Consider the following 16308-nt stretch of genomic DNA (forward strand, 5'->3'; position numbering starts at 1 on the left):
CTGTGCTCTTTCCAGCTTAACTCTTTTAATTTTTCTAGTGGGAGGATGAGGGCTTCCATCGTCGAAGCTGAACCACTAGCCATGAACATAGGCCAGGGCCTCAGCCGTTCCTTGCCACTCCGTGTCGTAAATGGCATATTGGCAAGTTTACGTTTCTCAGACGATTTAAATTTCTCTTTTTGGTTCTTTTTACTGAACTTTGGCTTTTTGGATTTTACACGCCCTCTACTATCACATTGGGCATCGGCCTTGGCAGACAACGTTGATGGTATTTCATTGTCTATGTAATGGCTAGTGGCAGCAGCTTCAGCACTAGGAGGAAGTGGTTCTTCATCTTTCCCTATTTTCTCCTCAAAATTTTTGTTCTCCATTATTTTTTGGGAGTTATAAGAGACAATATGCGTCACAGGAATTACTGATGACACAGGACACTACCAATGGTCTGATGCATCCTAACAGGTTGTTATAATTGTTATACTGCAGCAGTGGATATATATAGCAGCAGCGTATATCACCACTGGAATTAGTCATGACACAGGACACACACTACCACTGGTCTGATGCAGCCCAACAGCTTTTTAATAATAATATAATTGTAATTTGTTATACTGCAGCAGTGGATATATATAGCAGCAGCGTATATCGGCACTGGAATTACTGATGACACAGGACACACACTACCACTGGTCTGATGCAGCCCAACAGCTTTTCAATAATAATATAATTGTAATTTGTTATACTGCAGCAGCGGATATATATAGCAGCAGCGTATATCGTCGCTGGAATTACTGATGATGCAGGACACTGGATATATGGCAGCAGAGAACACCAACACTGTGACTGCCTGGACTGATGCAGCACAATACAATGAGTGACTACACTGGACTGGTTTGCACAACACAGCTCCGCTTTACAGCTACACTGGATATATGGCAGCAGAGAACACCAACACTGTGACTGCCTGGACTGATGCAGCACAATACACTGAGTGACTACACTGGACTGGTCTGCACAACACAGCACCACTTTACAGCTACACTGGCTATATGGACTGGACTGGGCAGCACAACACCTGTCACCCCACTTTCTCGCCCGAATAAACAGACACTGAACACTGAGGGCACCTCTCTATACACTCAACGTGCGGCTCCATATATGGAATCCAAATCCCGCGAGAATCCGACAGCGGGATGATGACGTTTTGCCGAGTTTGGGTTTCCGAGTCAAGAGGGAAGATCCGAGCCTGGCTCGGATCCGGACTCGGAAGCCAAAGTTCGGGGGAGTTCGGTTCTCTGAGAACCGAACCCGCTCATCTCTATAAAAAATAAAAACACAGAACTCATTGTATGTTATCATGCATATTATATTGCATCATAAATCTAAAATGGCCATAGAGGTACATTAACCACAAAATTAAATGAAATTCCATGTTGAGGGATGAACTCCAGACCTCTTTCTTGACCACTTAACTGACAATTTTTTCCCCATAAAACACACAGAAATTGTCGAGTTTTTTTTATGAGTGAATTAGCGGCCCGATTCAGACCTGTGCATTTTCGCACAGCAGGCGATTATCAAACTACTGCGCATGCCTATGCACCAAAATGCGCATGCGTGTCGTCAAACAGCGAAAGGATGGTGCAAAATTTTCGATCGCATGGCTATTCGCAGGGTGATTGACAGAAAGAGGACGTTTGTGGGTGGCAACTGACCATTTTTGGGGAGTGTCAGGAAAAACGCAGGAGTGCCTAAGCGTTTTCAGGAGGGTGTGTGACGTCAGCTCTGGACACTATGGAAAAAGCATTCGATGGTGATTGTTATGCGCATGGATTTGAAGATGTCCGCTGATTGAGGGGATTTTTTGCACAGCGTACACAGAGGTGTAGCTAGGTGCCATGGTTCCCGGAGCAAGGGTTTGTTTCAGAACCCCCTCCCCTGTACTGAATAGGAGGCATGTTACATTTGAAAAGAAAAAATATTGAAAAATCCTAAATTGGTGACAGAGCCGGTTCAAGACCTGGAGCTCAGGGTGAAAGTTTACTTTGGGCACCCATCATGTTTAAAAAAAGGGACAGTGCGAAACACAAAATATAGGGGAGTGGCTTCATGGGGAAAGTGCATGGCCAAAGAATAGTACCAATTCAGATTACACCGCACAATATTGTCTGTTATTCACATTACACTGCACAGCAGAGCCCCTTATACACGTTACACAACATACGGAAGTAGAGCCACTTATACATGTTACACCACAGCAGAGTCGCTTATACACATTACACCACAGTAGAACCGCTTATACACATTACACCAGAGTAGAGCCTCTTATACACATTACCCCACAGTAGAGCTGCTTATACACATTACACCACAGTAGAGTCGCTTATACATGTTACACAACAAAAAGAGCTGCTTATACACTTTACACCACAGTAAAGCCGCTTACATATTATGCCGCAGTAGAGCCACTTACTCTGCAGCTTCTAATGCAGAGAGAGGTGCTGCAGCATCAATGTAGAGAGAGGTGCTGTAGGAGCTTGGGCAGAGAGTGGTGCTGCAACAGCCAAGGGAGAAAGAGGTGCTGCAGCAGCTGGTGCAGAGAGTGGTGTAGCAGGAGAGAAGTAACCCTGCTGCACAGCTACAAACAGACAGTGAGACATACAAAGAGGATGGCAGCGTTTTAGCATGTGCTGACTGTCAGTGTCTCCTGCTGTTTTTTGTGGCCTGCCCTGTTCCATACCTAGTCTTCTAGTCTAAACCAGTGTGTGCCCCTCTGCTTCTTCTCCACCTGCTCTGTGGCTCCCTGTACAGCGGCCTGCAGTATACTGGGCAGAATCAGGGGGTGAGCAGGTGGAGACGGTGCACCCTCTACATTTTCCATCGCCCGGAGCTTGCACTCCACCTTGCTACACCCCTGAGTGTACACATGCAATCACACACTTGCACGGGGCAAATTTAAACTCCCCCTGGGCGGCGACTATCTAATTACAGGACAGTGTTATTTGCAGCGCAGCGAACAGGTCTGAATTAGGCCCTAGGTGAAGAACATGTATTTAACCTACTGCTGGGTTGGGGGGTCCTGCCGTGCTGACTGATCAGCAGTGATCGGCAGCACGGTATACACTGGGGGAGGGCGCAGGGAGGCAGAGAGAGAGAGAGCTAAAGCTGTGGGAAGTTTCCCTTCCCTACAGTTGCACATGCTGTTTATCTGACTGGTCGCATCCTGTGCGACCAGGTCAGATAAAGCACTTTCTGGTGTAGTCGCATCTGATGCGACCATGCCAGGCAAGTGGTTAAGAGTTGGTTCCACTATCCAGTAGACATTAAGGCCTAATGAAAGCTATAACCCCAGGAACAGATTAAGAAACTAGCCAATGTGGCATCTACCAGATATGGAAGGGGATTGGTCACCAAGACAACCATACAAGAAGACCAGCATGCAGACAATCAGCCCTGAGAATCAATGACATCCTTCACACCACAGGTATGTCATTTGAATCACAATCACAATAAGGTGTACCGAATAGCAGGCGAACCATCAAAGGATCACATCCATTGCAGACAGGTCAACAGCAAAAACAAAAGCAGGGTAGGGAGGGAACACATGGACTGTACAGTGCCAAGTAGCCCCCCACAGACTAGAGGAAAGTCATATATTATGACCCCACCACTGACAGTGTCAGATTGGGGCATTAAGGGCCTAACGGGAAATGTAGTGATAGGGGCCCATGCTTATGGGTGTGGCGAGCATCTAGAGGGAGTATGACCAGCTACTACACAGGTGTGGCTAAATATTAAAAAGTGTATGGACTGATCCCCTTTCTAAATATATATTCAGTAACATAGTAATTGAGGTTGAATAGAGGCAAAATGCTCCTCATGTTCAACCTGTATTCTGTATTAAGTTGAGTTGATTATAATGTACATGTTGAAGTAATGTTTTATGACTAGTTAACAACTATAAATCATGTTACACCCAGATTATCAACGTCAATATTTTAAATGTTATAACCTTGGATATCATTTTCAACCAGAAATTTATCCAATCCTTTTTTAAATGCATTTACAGAGTCCTCCATTACCACCTTCGCTGGCAGGGAATTCCAAATCCTTATTGCCCTAACAGTGAAGAACCCTTTCCTCCGTTGCGTATGGAATTTTCTCTCCTCCAGCCTCAGCGAATGCCCATGTGTCCTAAACAGAGTTCTTTTAATAAATAATTCCTCTGATAACTCTTTGTAATGTCCCTTTACATATTTGAAGATATTAATAATGTCTCCTCCTAGACGCCTCTTTTCCAGTGTATACATATTCAGCCTAGTAAGCCTTTCCTAGTAATCCAGTCCCTCTAGCTCTTTAATCAATTTAGTAGCTCGCCTTTGAACCCTTTCGAGTTCACATATATCTTTTTTTATACAGTGGTGCCCAAAACTGAACACAATATTCCAGGTGCGGACGTACCAATGATTTGTACAGGGAAATCCCAGAGACACTGACTGAGCCGCCAGCGTGTGCTTTTGACTGTATGCGGAACTCCTTGAGTCTGACTCAAATTAAAAAGCAGGGGTCTGTGGGGGACCCGGGACAGCCGCCCCTGTCGCCCCTCCCATAATTTGGCTCTGGTTGGCAAAAGCCCATGGGAAAATGAAAGCATAGTGTGCTTGAAGGAGAGAATGAGGGAGGAGCAGAGTGAGTTACAGGAGAGAGAGAGAGAGAGAGAGAGAGAGAGAGAGTACTGTAGGAGTGGCGAGTGACTTACAGGGAGAGGGAGGGGGGAGAGTGACTTACAGGAGAGAGAGAGAGAGATAGAGAGAGAGTGACTTACAGGAGAGAGAGAGGGACGGGGAGAGGGACTAACAGGAGACAGAGGAAGGGGAAAATAAATAAAAGGAGAAAGATAGGAGGGGGAGAGTGACTAACAGGAGAGATAGATGGAGGGGGAAGTGAGTTACAGGAGACAGAGGGAAAGTGACTTACAGGAGAGAGAGAGAGAAGAGAGATAGAGTGACTTACAGAAGAGAGGGGAAAGTGACTTAGGGGAGAGAGAGGAAAGTGAATTAAAAGAGAGAGGGAGGGGGAGAATAAATTACAAGACAGAGAGAGTAGGAGTGGAGAGTGACGTACAGGTGAGAGAGGGAGGGGGTGCGTGACTTACAGGAGAGAGGGAGGAGGAGAGGGACTTACAAATGAGAGGGTGGGAGGGGAGAGCGACTTACAGGAAAGAGGCATATGCGATCAGGGTCATGACTAGACTGTATTGCTCATGGAGGAGTAAACGGAGGAGGTGGGGGTGGCATGATATCACAACAGCACTGACGCTAGTGCGCTATTGGTCCACTGTCTCCCCACCCCTCCCACATTGTCTCAAAACTAACCTTTAACCATTGGAGCCCTAGGGCGCAGGCGAAAGTGCCTCAGCAAAAAAGCCTAGTCAGATTTATAAATAATACAGCCCTGCATAGTACTAGTACAAATACTTTATATATCTTATTTTAATTAGCCTGTTCATATCTACACATAATAACTTTATATGAGTAAATTAAAACATACCTGTCACAACTTCTTTTGGCCACGTTTTTGGTATTATTTTGAGATCCATCAATGGTACTAAAACACCTTCCATATTACCAAACATGGAGGAAAGTCCTAAGCAAAAGAGCATGATGAAGAACAGAACAGACCAGAGAGGGGATATCGGCATTTTTGTTATGGCTTCTGTGAATACGATAAAAGCTAGTCCTGTTCCTTCCACACCCTACAGAGGGGAAAAATAATATCAATGAAATACACTTTTATGTAAAGTAGATATTATTCGTACAGAAGCATAAAAATACCTACGTGAAAGAAATATAAAGACAGGATTTTTTATATTTGATGCAATGCCCATGCTCCACTCCTAAATGGCCACAGCCTGACAATCCGGCTGCGTCGTCCAGTGCACTGCACACCATCAGATACGTACAGTACGTGAAGCACCGGGTTAGCAACCCGTATATCTCAAAATTAGGTCCGTAGTCTTAATTTCTATGTTGATTATAATAACGATACAACCAATACAACAAATGTGTGTGGGTTACAGTATATTAATGTTAATAGTAAGGGGGCACATTTGACTTTCATATAACTCATTTGAATATCGGGTGGGATGCAATGCCTCACGAGGTAGGCCGACGTGCGGGATTCCGTTCAAACTTTTAATCTTTTTAACGGCAAACACTTACGAGGCATGGTTTTGCCTTGTAAGTGATTGCCCCTTTAAATAAAAATCCAAGTTCGGCTGGAGTCCCGCACATCAGAAAAACCCAAATGGCATTACATCCCACCCATCATCATTACATCCCACCCATCATCTTGTTAAAAATTATTGTGGCTTGGATCTTGACTACAGAGTAGTTATTTACTCTTTTGGCAGCTCTATGTCCAACCTCCACCTAGTCTTATTCTAGGTGGGAAGTTCCGAGCCGGGCTCCGATCCGGGCTCGGGACGTGAAGTTCAGGTGGGGTTCACCGAACCCGCTCATCTCTAGTTAAGGCAGTTGTAAATTCTCATGGGAAAACCAAACAGAAGGAACTAAAGTTTGCACAGATATAGGAGAATATAGAGTTAAGGAAATGGACGTGGAAGATAACAATTTGCAGCTACAAATCTAGTAGGTACATAGGTGGTCATTCCGAGTTGATCGCTTGCTACCAGTTTTTAGCACTGGGAGAGTATTTTAGCTTAGCAGAAGTGCGAGCGAAAGGATCGCAGAGCGGCTACAAAATAATTTTGTGCAGTTTCAGAGTAGCTTCAAACCTACTTAGCACTTGCGATCACTTCAGACCATTCAGTTCCTGATTTGATGTCACAAACACGCCCTGCGTTCGCCCAGCCACGCCTGCGTTTTTCCGAACACTCCCTGAAAACGGTCAGTTGAAACCGAGAAACACCCACTTCATGTCAATCACTCTGCGGTCAGCAGTGCGACAGAAAAGATTCGCTAAACCCTATGTGAAACTACATTGTTCGTTGTAATAGTACGTCGCGCTTGCGCATTGCGCAGCATATGCATGCGCAGAAGTGCCTTTTTTTTTGCCTCATCGCTGCAATGAATGCAGCTAGCGATCAACTCGGAATGACCACCCATATTGTGAGGTGTTCAGAATAGACTGGAAATGAGTGGAAATTAATGTTATTGAGGTTAATAATACCGTAGGATCAAAATTACCCACAAATTCTGTGATTTTGGCTGTTTTTGTGTTTTTTTCAAACATTATCCAGATCCAAAACCCGAAAGGGTGGTTTTGGCAAAACCAATCAAGATCCAAAACACGAGCGAGGACCCATATCCAAAACCCCAACATGAAAAGTGCCCGCCACACATCTCTAGCCTTAACATCAGTATCAACTTGCCTTATGCTCCACCACTTGCACCCAAATAAGCAGTAGTACAGTGGCAAATAATTGTTCATGACTCAATTCACTTGTCGTCTTCACTGAAACTACTCCTTTCTCCTAGAACTACCCTATCACGTCAGCCCTATACAGTGAAGCTGTAGTTACGACATACAGTCACTGGAAATCCAAACCTCAAAACTGGTAGACTAAATATCAAATACTCATATTGCTCATATCCCAACTTACTACACTATAAAATCATCCTTTCGTCTTACCAAACTTTCCTTTCACTTGTCAATCACACCAGTTCACTTTTTATTATCCATTCCGTTTACTAACCCCCTTCACCTCTTTAACACCTACAACTCACTTATATGCACACCTACACTCCTCCTTTTTCCCCTCAGTCCATGACTTTGCTACCTTTTATATTTATATCAGTTGGCAAGACATTTCCTACTGTCATCATTCACCAACACACACACGCAAGCATGCACACACGTATGCATACACACGCAAACACACATATGGGCATAGAGAGCCATGCTGGGCCCTGGTAAAGAATGGGGAGCATGGCCTAATAAATGTAGGGCTGCAAAGCCATTCTAATGCACAGGGGGCATCATTCTAATGTGGGGGGAGGAGGCGCTGGTGACAGGCACCCGCGTCCTACCTTGCTTGTGGGAAGCGTGTCCCTCCTCTCTGGCCTGCATCATCTTCCCATTGATATTTCTGCACTAGAGAGCAAAGACTCTGACACAGTGCCAGAGTCTTTGCTTTCAGTGTTTCGCACCATCTTGCATAAGATATCACTGGGAAGATGGCTCTGTCCTTAATTATAGGTATAATCAGGAGGGGTTGTAGGGCCCCGGACCCCCGCTTGGCCCTTTAAGCAGCCCGAGTCAAGATAATTAGTACCCACCCCTCTTGGCGCCACTGCACATATATACACACACATCTCACAATCCTAAATAAACCATCTCTTAGCACAGCCTCTCTCATCCAGTGCCCTATTTCTCTTCTCCCTTTTGCCTCTAAATTACTTGAGCAATATGTATACTGTACAACCACCTATCTCTCTTTGTATCTTCTGTTTTATGCCTTTCTCAAATCTCTCCAGACTATTCTGAAACTTCACACATCACTGATCTGTTTACAGCAGAGATTAAGAGTTACTAATCCATACTCGTCATCATGGACCTCTATGCTGCTTTTTGTTACCAATGATCACTATCACGCACACCAGTCAATATGTTGGTCTTCATGACACAGTTATTTTCTAGGTCACTTAGGGGGTAATTCAGATTTTATCACAACAGCAAATTTGTTAGCTAATGTGCAAAACCATCCGCACTGCAGAGGGGAAAATATAACATGTGCAGAGAGAGTTAGATTTGGGTGGGGTGTGATGATACTGAAATCTAAATTGCAGTGTAAACATAAAGCAGCCAGTATTTACCCTGCACAGAAACAAAATAACCCACCCAAATCTAACTCTCGCTGCACATGTTATATCTGCCTCCCCCCTGCAGTGCACATGGGTGGTCATTCCGAGTTGTTCGCTCGCTGCTATTTTTAGCAGAATTGGTAATAAGCTAAAATCCGGCAGTTCTGCGCATGCGTAAGCACAGCAGGGCGCACGCGCTAAGCAATTTTGCACAAAACTTTGCTATTTTACTCACGGGCGAACAAAGCTTTTCAATCGCTCTGCTGATCGTAGTGTGATGGACAGGAAGTGGGTGTTTCTGGGCGGAAACTGTCCGTTTTCAGGGAGTGTGCTAAAAAGCGCAGGCGTGCCAGGTAAAAACGCAGGAGTGGCTGGAGAAACGGAGGAGTGGCTGGCCGGACGCTGGGCGTGTTTGTGACGTCAAACCAGGAACTAAACGGACTGAGGTGATCGCAATCTAGGAGTAGGTCTGGAGCTACTCAGAAACTGCAAGGAAATACTTAATAGCAGAATTGCTAATCTTTCGTTAGCAATTCTGCTATGCTAAGATACACTCCCAGAGGGCGGCGGCTCTCGCGTTTGCATTTCTGCTAAAAGTAGCTAGCGAGCGAACAACTCGGAATGAAGGACAATTACTCCAGTAGTAGCGCAGCTTATACTTAACAACCCCATTAGCAGCGCTGCTTACACATAACACCCCAGTAGTAGAGGTGCTTACACATAACGAATCCAGCAGTAGCGCAGCTTACACATAACCACTCCAGTAGTAGCACAGCTTACACATAAAGACCCCATTAGTAGCGCCGCTTACACATAACACCCCAGTAGTAGAGCCGCTTACACATAACGACTCCAGCAGTAGCGCAGCTTACACATAACGACTCCAGTAATAGTGCAGCTTACACATAATGACTCCATTAGTAGCGCCACTTACACATAACGCCACAGTATTAGTGCCACTTACACATAACGCCCCAGTATTAGTGCCGCTTACACATTATGCCCCAGTAGTTACACGTGACGCACGTGGCGCAGCTTACACGTGATGCCACCATTAGTAGTGCCGAGTAAATGTTAAGCCACCAGTAGTAGCGCTGCTTACATGTAATGCCCTTAGTAGTAGTGCTGCTCACATGTAACGCCCCCAGTAGTAGCACCGCTTACACGTAATGCCCCAGGAGTAGCGCCGCTTACACATAACAAACTCAGTAGTAGCGCCACTTACACACAATGCCAACAGAAGTGTATTTTATTCACATTTTGCCTCCCCCCATACCCCCACTTTCCCCCCACACACATACATAAATACACACATACATACATACATACATACATACATACATACACACAGACTTTCTCACTCACACTCCCGCCACTTACTTATCCCAGTCTTGCTGGCACGATCTGGAGCAGCATGTCCTCCTCTGTGGCACTGTAGTCTGCTGGTCCCGTGTAGCTCCGCCCCGTCCATCCATGTAGCTCCGTCCACTTTTCAGTGTTTCGATAACTCTGTCAGCAGAGGGAGGGGGAGCCTGTGAGAAGGCTTCTTCATTCATGCTGCCAGCGCCACTGTCTGTCACTGTGATAGGCACAGCAGCCGGCAGCAGGGGGTACAGGGCGGCGCAGTAGCGGGGATGCAGAGCAGGGAGAGCGCCTTTCCAGCCTGGCGCGTACCTGCTCTGCATCCCTTTGCTGAGCGGGTAGTGCTGGGCCTGGCTGCAAGTGACCTAAGAGGGAAGAGGTTCCTAGATGGTTAAGGTCCCTACCTCTGCTTACTCTTGCTTTACAAATGGTACAGATGGCTTGACAGTTTTTGTCAGGATTTGGGTGGAAATTATTCCACACATAAGAGGTGGCTTTTTTTGTCTTTTGCCCCGGCATGACAATGGGCTCTATCATATCATGGGCAACAACTGTTTCCACTGGTGCCTGATTTACACAAACAACATCCTCAGCATCAACATCCTTATCATCATCAGTGTCACAGTGTCAAAATACGTGTATGGTAGACTACGATCTGACTGGCAGTGTCATAAAAAAATAATAGTACAGTACATTGGGGTATAGCACAAAATAAATAAAATATATATATATATATATATATAGAAAATTGATAGAGGCACTCTCCAGATTTTTCTTATTATGCAAAAGAAAATCACATTTATTTTGATATACGTTACATTGTCCACTTGGTACATGCGATAGTATCCTCAAGCGCTTTCGGCCCACAACGGGCCTTCCTCAGGAGACAAATCACAGTAAATGTATAGCAAGCAGTCAAAAATAGCACCTAATCCCAGGCATCCAGCAGTAAAGCTGGTCACGCCTGACTGGCTCTATATACACCCCCAAACAATCAAAATTGGCGGCCAAAGACGCCCATAGATGACATCATCAATGAGCAAATTAACATATGTCAAGATTTCCAAACAAAGCATTATCCACACCTGTATAGACATAAGACTCAGTGCGCATCCGTGTGTAACTGTCCACAGCATATTGTAATCACGTACTTTTTATACATTACAAACTACACCCGCCAGCGTGGCCACTCCGTCCCGGCAGACGCATCCGTCCTCCGAGCCTCCCAGTGCCCGCATCGCCTCAAGACCTATGTTGCCTAGCAGCACAGGCCACTTTCGGTCTGTTGCTAGGCAACACGCAACACTTCCGGCCCATGAACCGCAAGCGGCGCCCGGGCGGAAGTGAGGTAGCGCCATACTAAATATTTATTACGGCATATCTCAACAGCCAGAGCTTAAATCTACAAATCTAATCATGAACAAATTATCAGAGTATTCATATATATCATGGACAACACGAATGAGCACTGGTTCCATTTTTTGGGTGTAAGAGCCAGTCAAAAAACAGTTAAAAACATCCCTACATGTTAACAAACATAAACCCGCTCCTGCCAGTGGAGATATAATGGTGTATCCATACTATAAGATACCAAGCCAAACAACTTTTTTTTAAAGGTATATATAAAAATAGACAAACACAACACTCATCTTATCTTAATCTCTAGATATAACAAATCTATTAGCACCAGTTCTTGAATATATATTATTGTTAATTATTAATAAAGCTCCATATGTACACAAATGTGTACATACAAAGATGTGCATGTGAGTCAAAACTGTGTTGGTCAGACGCTCTAAAAACAATCTATAAGGTATGCCACCAGAAAACAAAGAGGGAGAGAAAAGAATACTTGCTTAACGCAGAAACAGATTCAAAGGATTAGATTCGTTGAGCCCATTAGGTGCCACCGAACCCAGTCTATGGATCCACCTTGATTCTAGTTTCTTTAAAAGGAGTGATCGATCTCCACCCCTCTTGGGTATCGGGACCCAATCTATAATACGACACTTGAGAGATGCTACTTGATGTCCTTCTTGCAAAAAGTGTTGAGCCACAGGCTTATCTGTATGTTCCGTCAGGAGTGCCTGGTGGATTGAGCTGCGGTGATTCGCCATCCTTTCCCTGACCATAGAGGTGGTCATCCCCACATAGGGGAGGCCACATGGGCATAGCAACATGTATATTACATGGTCAAGGTGGCAATGAAGCCTAAATCTAATGTTAATGGATTTTCCACTCAGGGGATGCGGAAACTTGTCTCCAACCAGCATTGAACGACACATAGTACATCCTAGGCATCTGACACAGCCCTTCTTTTGTGGATTTAGCCAACCGCCATCCGCGTTGGTACTCTGTCTTGTCAGATGCATCAAAAGCTGCTTTAAATTGCGGCCTCGTCTGAATGCCATCATCGGTGGATGTTCACACATACCCTTTAGCTTAGGGTCAGAACTTATTATTGGCCAATGCCACCTCAACGATGAACCAATATTTGCCGATTTTTCATCAAATTGTGTAACGTATATCATTCGTGCCTTTTTCAACATCTTTGGCTCAATACATCTCAGTCGAGCCTTATCCAAACATGAGTTGATCATGCTCATCTTGTAGCCTCTCTCCACAAAGCGAGCCTTCAATTTCTGAAATTATATATATATATATATATATATATATATATATATATATATATATATATACACTAGCTGAATACAAGTGCTTCGCTATGGAATTTAAACAATAATGCCAATCTTTGTCAGGCCGCTCCTCTGGGCCTCCCCGGATTGATGCTGTCAAAATGGTGGTGCTGAGGAGAATAATCCGCCTCCTTCCCTGCCCCGTCCCACCTCTGATGCTGCCCTGTCAGTGCTGTAAATGCTGGGATGACAGGCCAAGCTCCGCCCACTGTATGTTAAATATGTTAGGTTTGCAGGCTGACTCTATGTCAAAGGGCCCTAGGTCTCCATGCTTAGCTTCGAAACTAAAGTATGCTTCTGCCCCCATCCGTGTGTCCCTGTGCCCTTACCCGTGTGTGCATCTTTTCTTACCCGTGGGTGCCTATGCCCCTACCCGTGTGTGCCTGCAGAGCCTGCCCTAGGCATAGGCAAACTAGGCAATGCCTAGAGCATTTGGAATGACTACGGGCAGCTTCTGCTGAATAAAATGATATGCAACATGCCTATATTATGCGTCTTTATCTGCATACGAAATGCTACATTACACTGTATTCCTGGAAATCACTGTAACGTAGCATTTCATATGCAGATACAGCCACAGTCGCACACAGAATATAGGCATACTGCATCTCATTTTAATCATCAGAAACTGCTTGTGCATCCTAGTCACATAGCAACGCTAATAAGATGCAACTGAAGCAAAAAAAGGCTCCCAACATTATCAGAGCTGGCCGGGAGCTGACTCAAGCCAGGCATCTTCTGCTGCATGGCGTATTGAGGGAAGATGTATGAGGACATATATGTATCCAAGCAGAGGCAGAGGTCAAAGTATTAAAGGCTGTGTGTGTATGGGTGGGTTGATTGTGCAATAGTGTTCGTCATATGTGTAAGGGGCATTATGTGTGTCATGTGTATAAATGTTAGTGATGAGCGGATTCGGTTTTACTCGGTTCTCAAAACCGAATCTTATTGGCTATCCAAAACACGTGACATCAGTGAGCCAATAAGATTCGGTTTTGAGAACCGAGTAAAACCGAGTAAAACCGAATCCGCTCATCACTAATAAATGCATTAATAATATGTAGCATATGTGTAAGCGGCACTATGTGTGTCAGTATGTGTATAAGGGCATTACTAATGTGCGACGTATGTGTAAGGGACATTATGTGTATAAGGGCATTAATAAAGGGTGGCAAATGTGTAAGGTGCATTATGTTTATAAGGACATTAATAATGTGTGTCATGTGTGTAAGGGGCATTTCTGTGTGGTATTAGGTGTATAAAGGCATTATTTATGTGTGACATTATGTGTATAAGGTGCTCTACTGTGTGGCGTAATTTATGGAAAGGGCACTACTGTGTGGTCTAATGTGAATAAAGAGCAATATGGTGTGGTGTAATGTGAATAAGGGACACTTCGCATGATATAATGTGAATAAAGTTGCACTACTGTGTGGTGTCATTTGAATTGGGGGTACTGATGTGTGGCTATGCCCCATCCCAGCGAGAATATGCCCCTTTTGTGCACACTGTTCCTATTTAAAATATAGGGGGCAGGAGAACAAAAATAAAGGACTGCTATGGGTGAGGGGTGATGGTGCTGGGAAAGTGGTGCTGGGTTAGAGGCCGAAATAGCAGTGGTGCTAGAGGGCACCAGCCAAAATCTTGCCTAGGGCATCATATTGGTTAGGGCCATCTCTGTGTGCCTGTATACTTACCTGTGGGTGCCTCTGCCCCTACCTGTGGGTGCCTCTGCTGCTACCCGTGGGTGCCTCTGCCCCTACCCCTGGGTGCCTCTGCCCCTACCCGTGGGTGCCTCTATCCTTACCTGTGGGTGCCTCTATCCTTACCTGTGGGTGCCTCTGCCCCTATCTGTGGGTGCCTCTGCCCTTACCCGTGGGTGCCTCTGCCCATACCCGTGGGTGCCTCTGCCCTTAAATGTGGATGCCCCTGCCCCTACCCATGTGTGCCTCTGTGTAAATTGTTCCAGGCATTCCAGAGATATGCCTAAAACTATGGATTTTTACATGTCATCCCTTCCCACCCTTAGGGGTGCTAGATGTTTCTTACCCCCACAGTATTTGTTTCCAGATTGTAAGTCATATGTGTACAAAGTATGGTTTAAATTGCTCCAGGCATTCCAGAGTTATGCTGAAAAGTATTTTTTTTTGACATGTCACACACCCCCCACCCCCAGGGGTGCCTTACTCCCACATTATCTTTTTTCAGATTGTAAATCATATGTGTACCAAGTTTGGTGCAAATTACTCCAGGCATTCCAGAGCTATGCTGGAACATAAACACATCCATATATATATATAAATATATATATTGTTTGGTAACTGGTGCTGCGCTAACCCAACTCTAATGAGGTTGTTGATTGGTTTGGTTACAATTACTGTAGCCAGTAGTGTCTTATTATTTATTATTGTCGGCAGCAGCCCCACAGATTGGTCCTCTGCCTGAAAGGGCCTTTTAAATAGATATAATGAAATTGTATCTTTAGGGGCCGCCTATTGTAGAAATTTATGTAAGTTAACACCTTTCATATACATCAAGGTATGTATCTATGGTACAGAAATTGGTCTAATTATTATAACCAATTATACATTGAATACAACTGCTGATCCCAGGATATAGTCACCAAAAAGACATCAAACTCATGATGGCCAATCCATAATTAGCCACTCAATCCATCCTTTGGACAGGAGGAAGAGTCTGATCGTCAAGTTTCACCAAATACACAAATTTACTTGAAAAACCCATTGAAAAGGACTACACTATTAACAAAGAGTTCATTAATACAGACTCATTGTGTAATACACCCCTGATGAAGTCATAGATGACGAAACGCGTTGGTTGATAAAGTGTCTGGATTCAAAGTCAAAGACGAGCTGTTTTTTCATTATTTAGAAACATAAGTGTACCTGTATATTATTACAAATTATTGTCCTATTGCCATAAGATTTCAACATTTTAAGATTTGTAAGAAAAAGTGTTTTAATAAATTATACATGCTTTGAAGAATAAGTAATGTGGTTGTATTCAATGTATAATTGGTTATAATAATTAGACCAATTTCTGTTCCATAGATACATACCTTGATGTATATGAAAGGCGTTAACTTACATAAAATTCTACAATAGGCACCCCCTAAAGATACAATTTCCTTTTATACAGTATAATATTCTAAAAACAAAGATGAAGGAAAGGGCGCTCATAGTGCAGACTGCTTGTTTATTTAGAATTAAAACAGCATCTCAAGGCAAAACAAGTTAAAAGGACTCAAACCATATAACTCACAGTGTGGGCTGGATACCACATTGTTTGATCACATTCCACTGGCACAAGCTGCATAGCCGCTGACAGCCGCCCGGGACCTCCCACTGCGCCGCTGGCTTTGAACCAAAGCCGTGACTTGTTGGGACACCGCACCTGGGGAACCAGTC

General features: G+C 44.4%; 1 protein-coding gene across 1 annotated transcript in view; it reads right to left on the reverse strand.

The window, feature by feature from the left end:
* Positions 1-16308, reverse strand: part of SLC6A19 (solute carrier family 6 member 19) — a 572970-nt gene that overhangs the window by 65877 nt on the left and 490785 nt on the right. The window contains exon 9 of the mRNA XM_063922661.1: positions 5548-5752. Within this exon, the coding sequence (XP_063778731.1) occupies positions 5548-5752 (205 nt within the window). The remainder of the gene's footprint in view (positions 1-5547; positions 5753-16308) is intronic.

The sequence above is a fragment of the Pseudophryne corroboree genome, chromosome 5 (genome assembly GCF_028390025.1).
Source record: "Pseudophryne corroboree isolate aPseCor3 chromosome 5, aPseCor3.hap2, whole genome shotgun sequence".
In the NCBI taxonomy this organism is placed as follows: Eukaryota; Metazoa; Chordata; class Amphibia; order Anura; family Myobatrachidae; genus Pseudophryne; species Pseudophryne corroboree.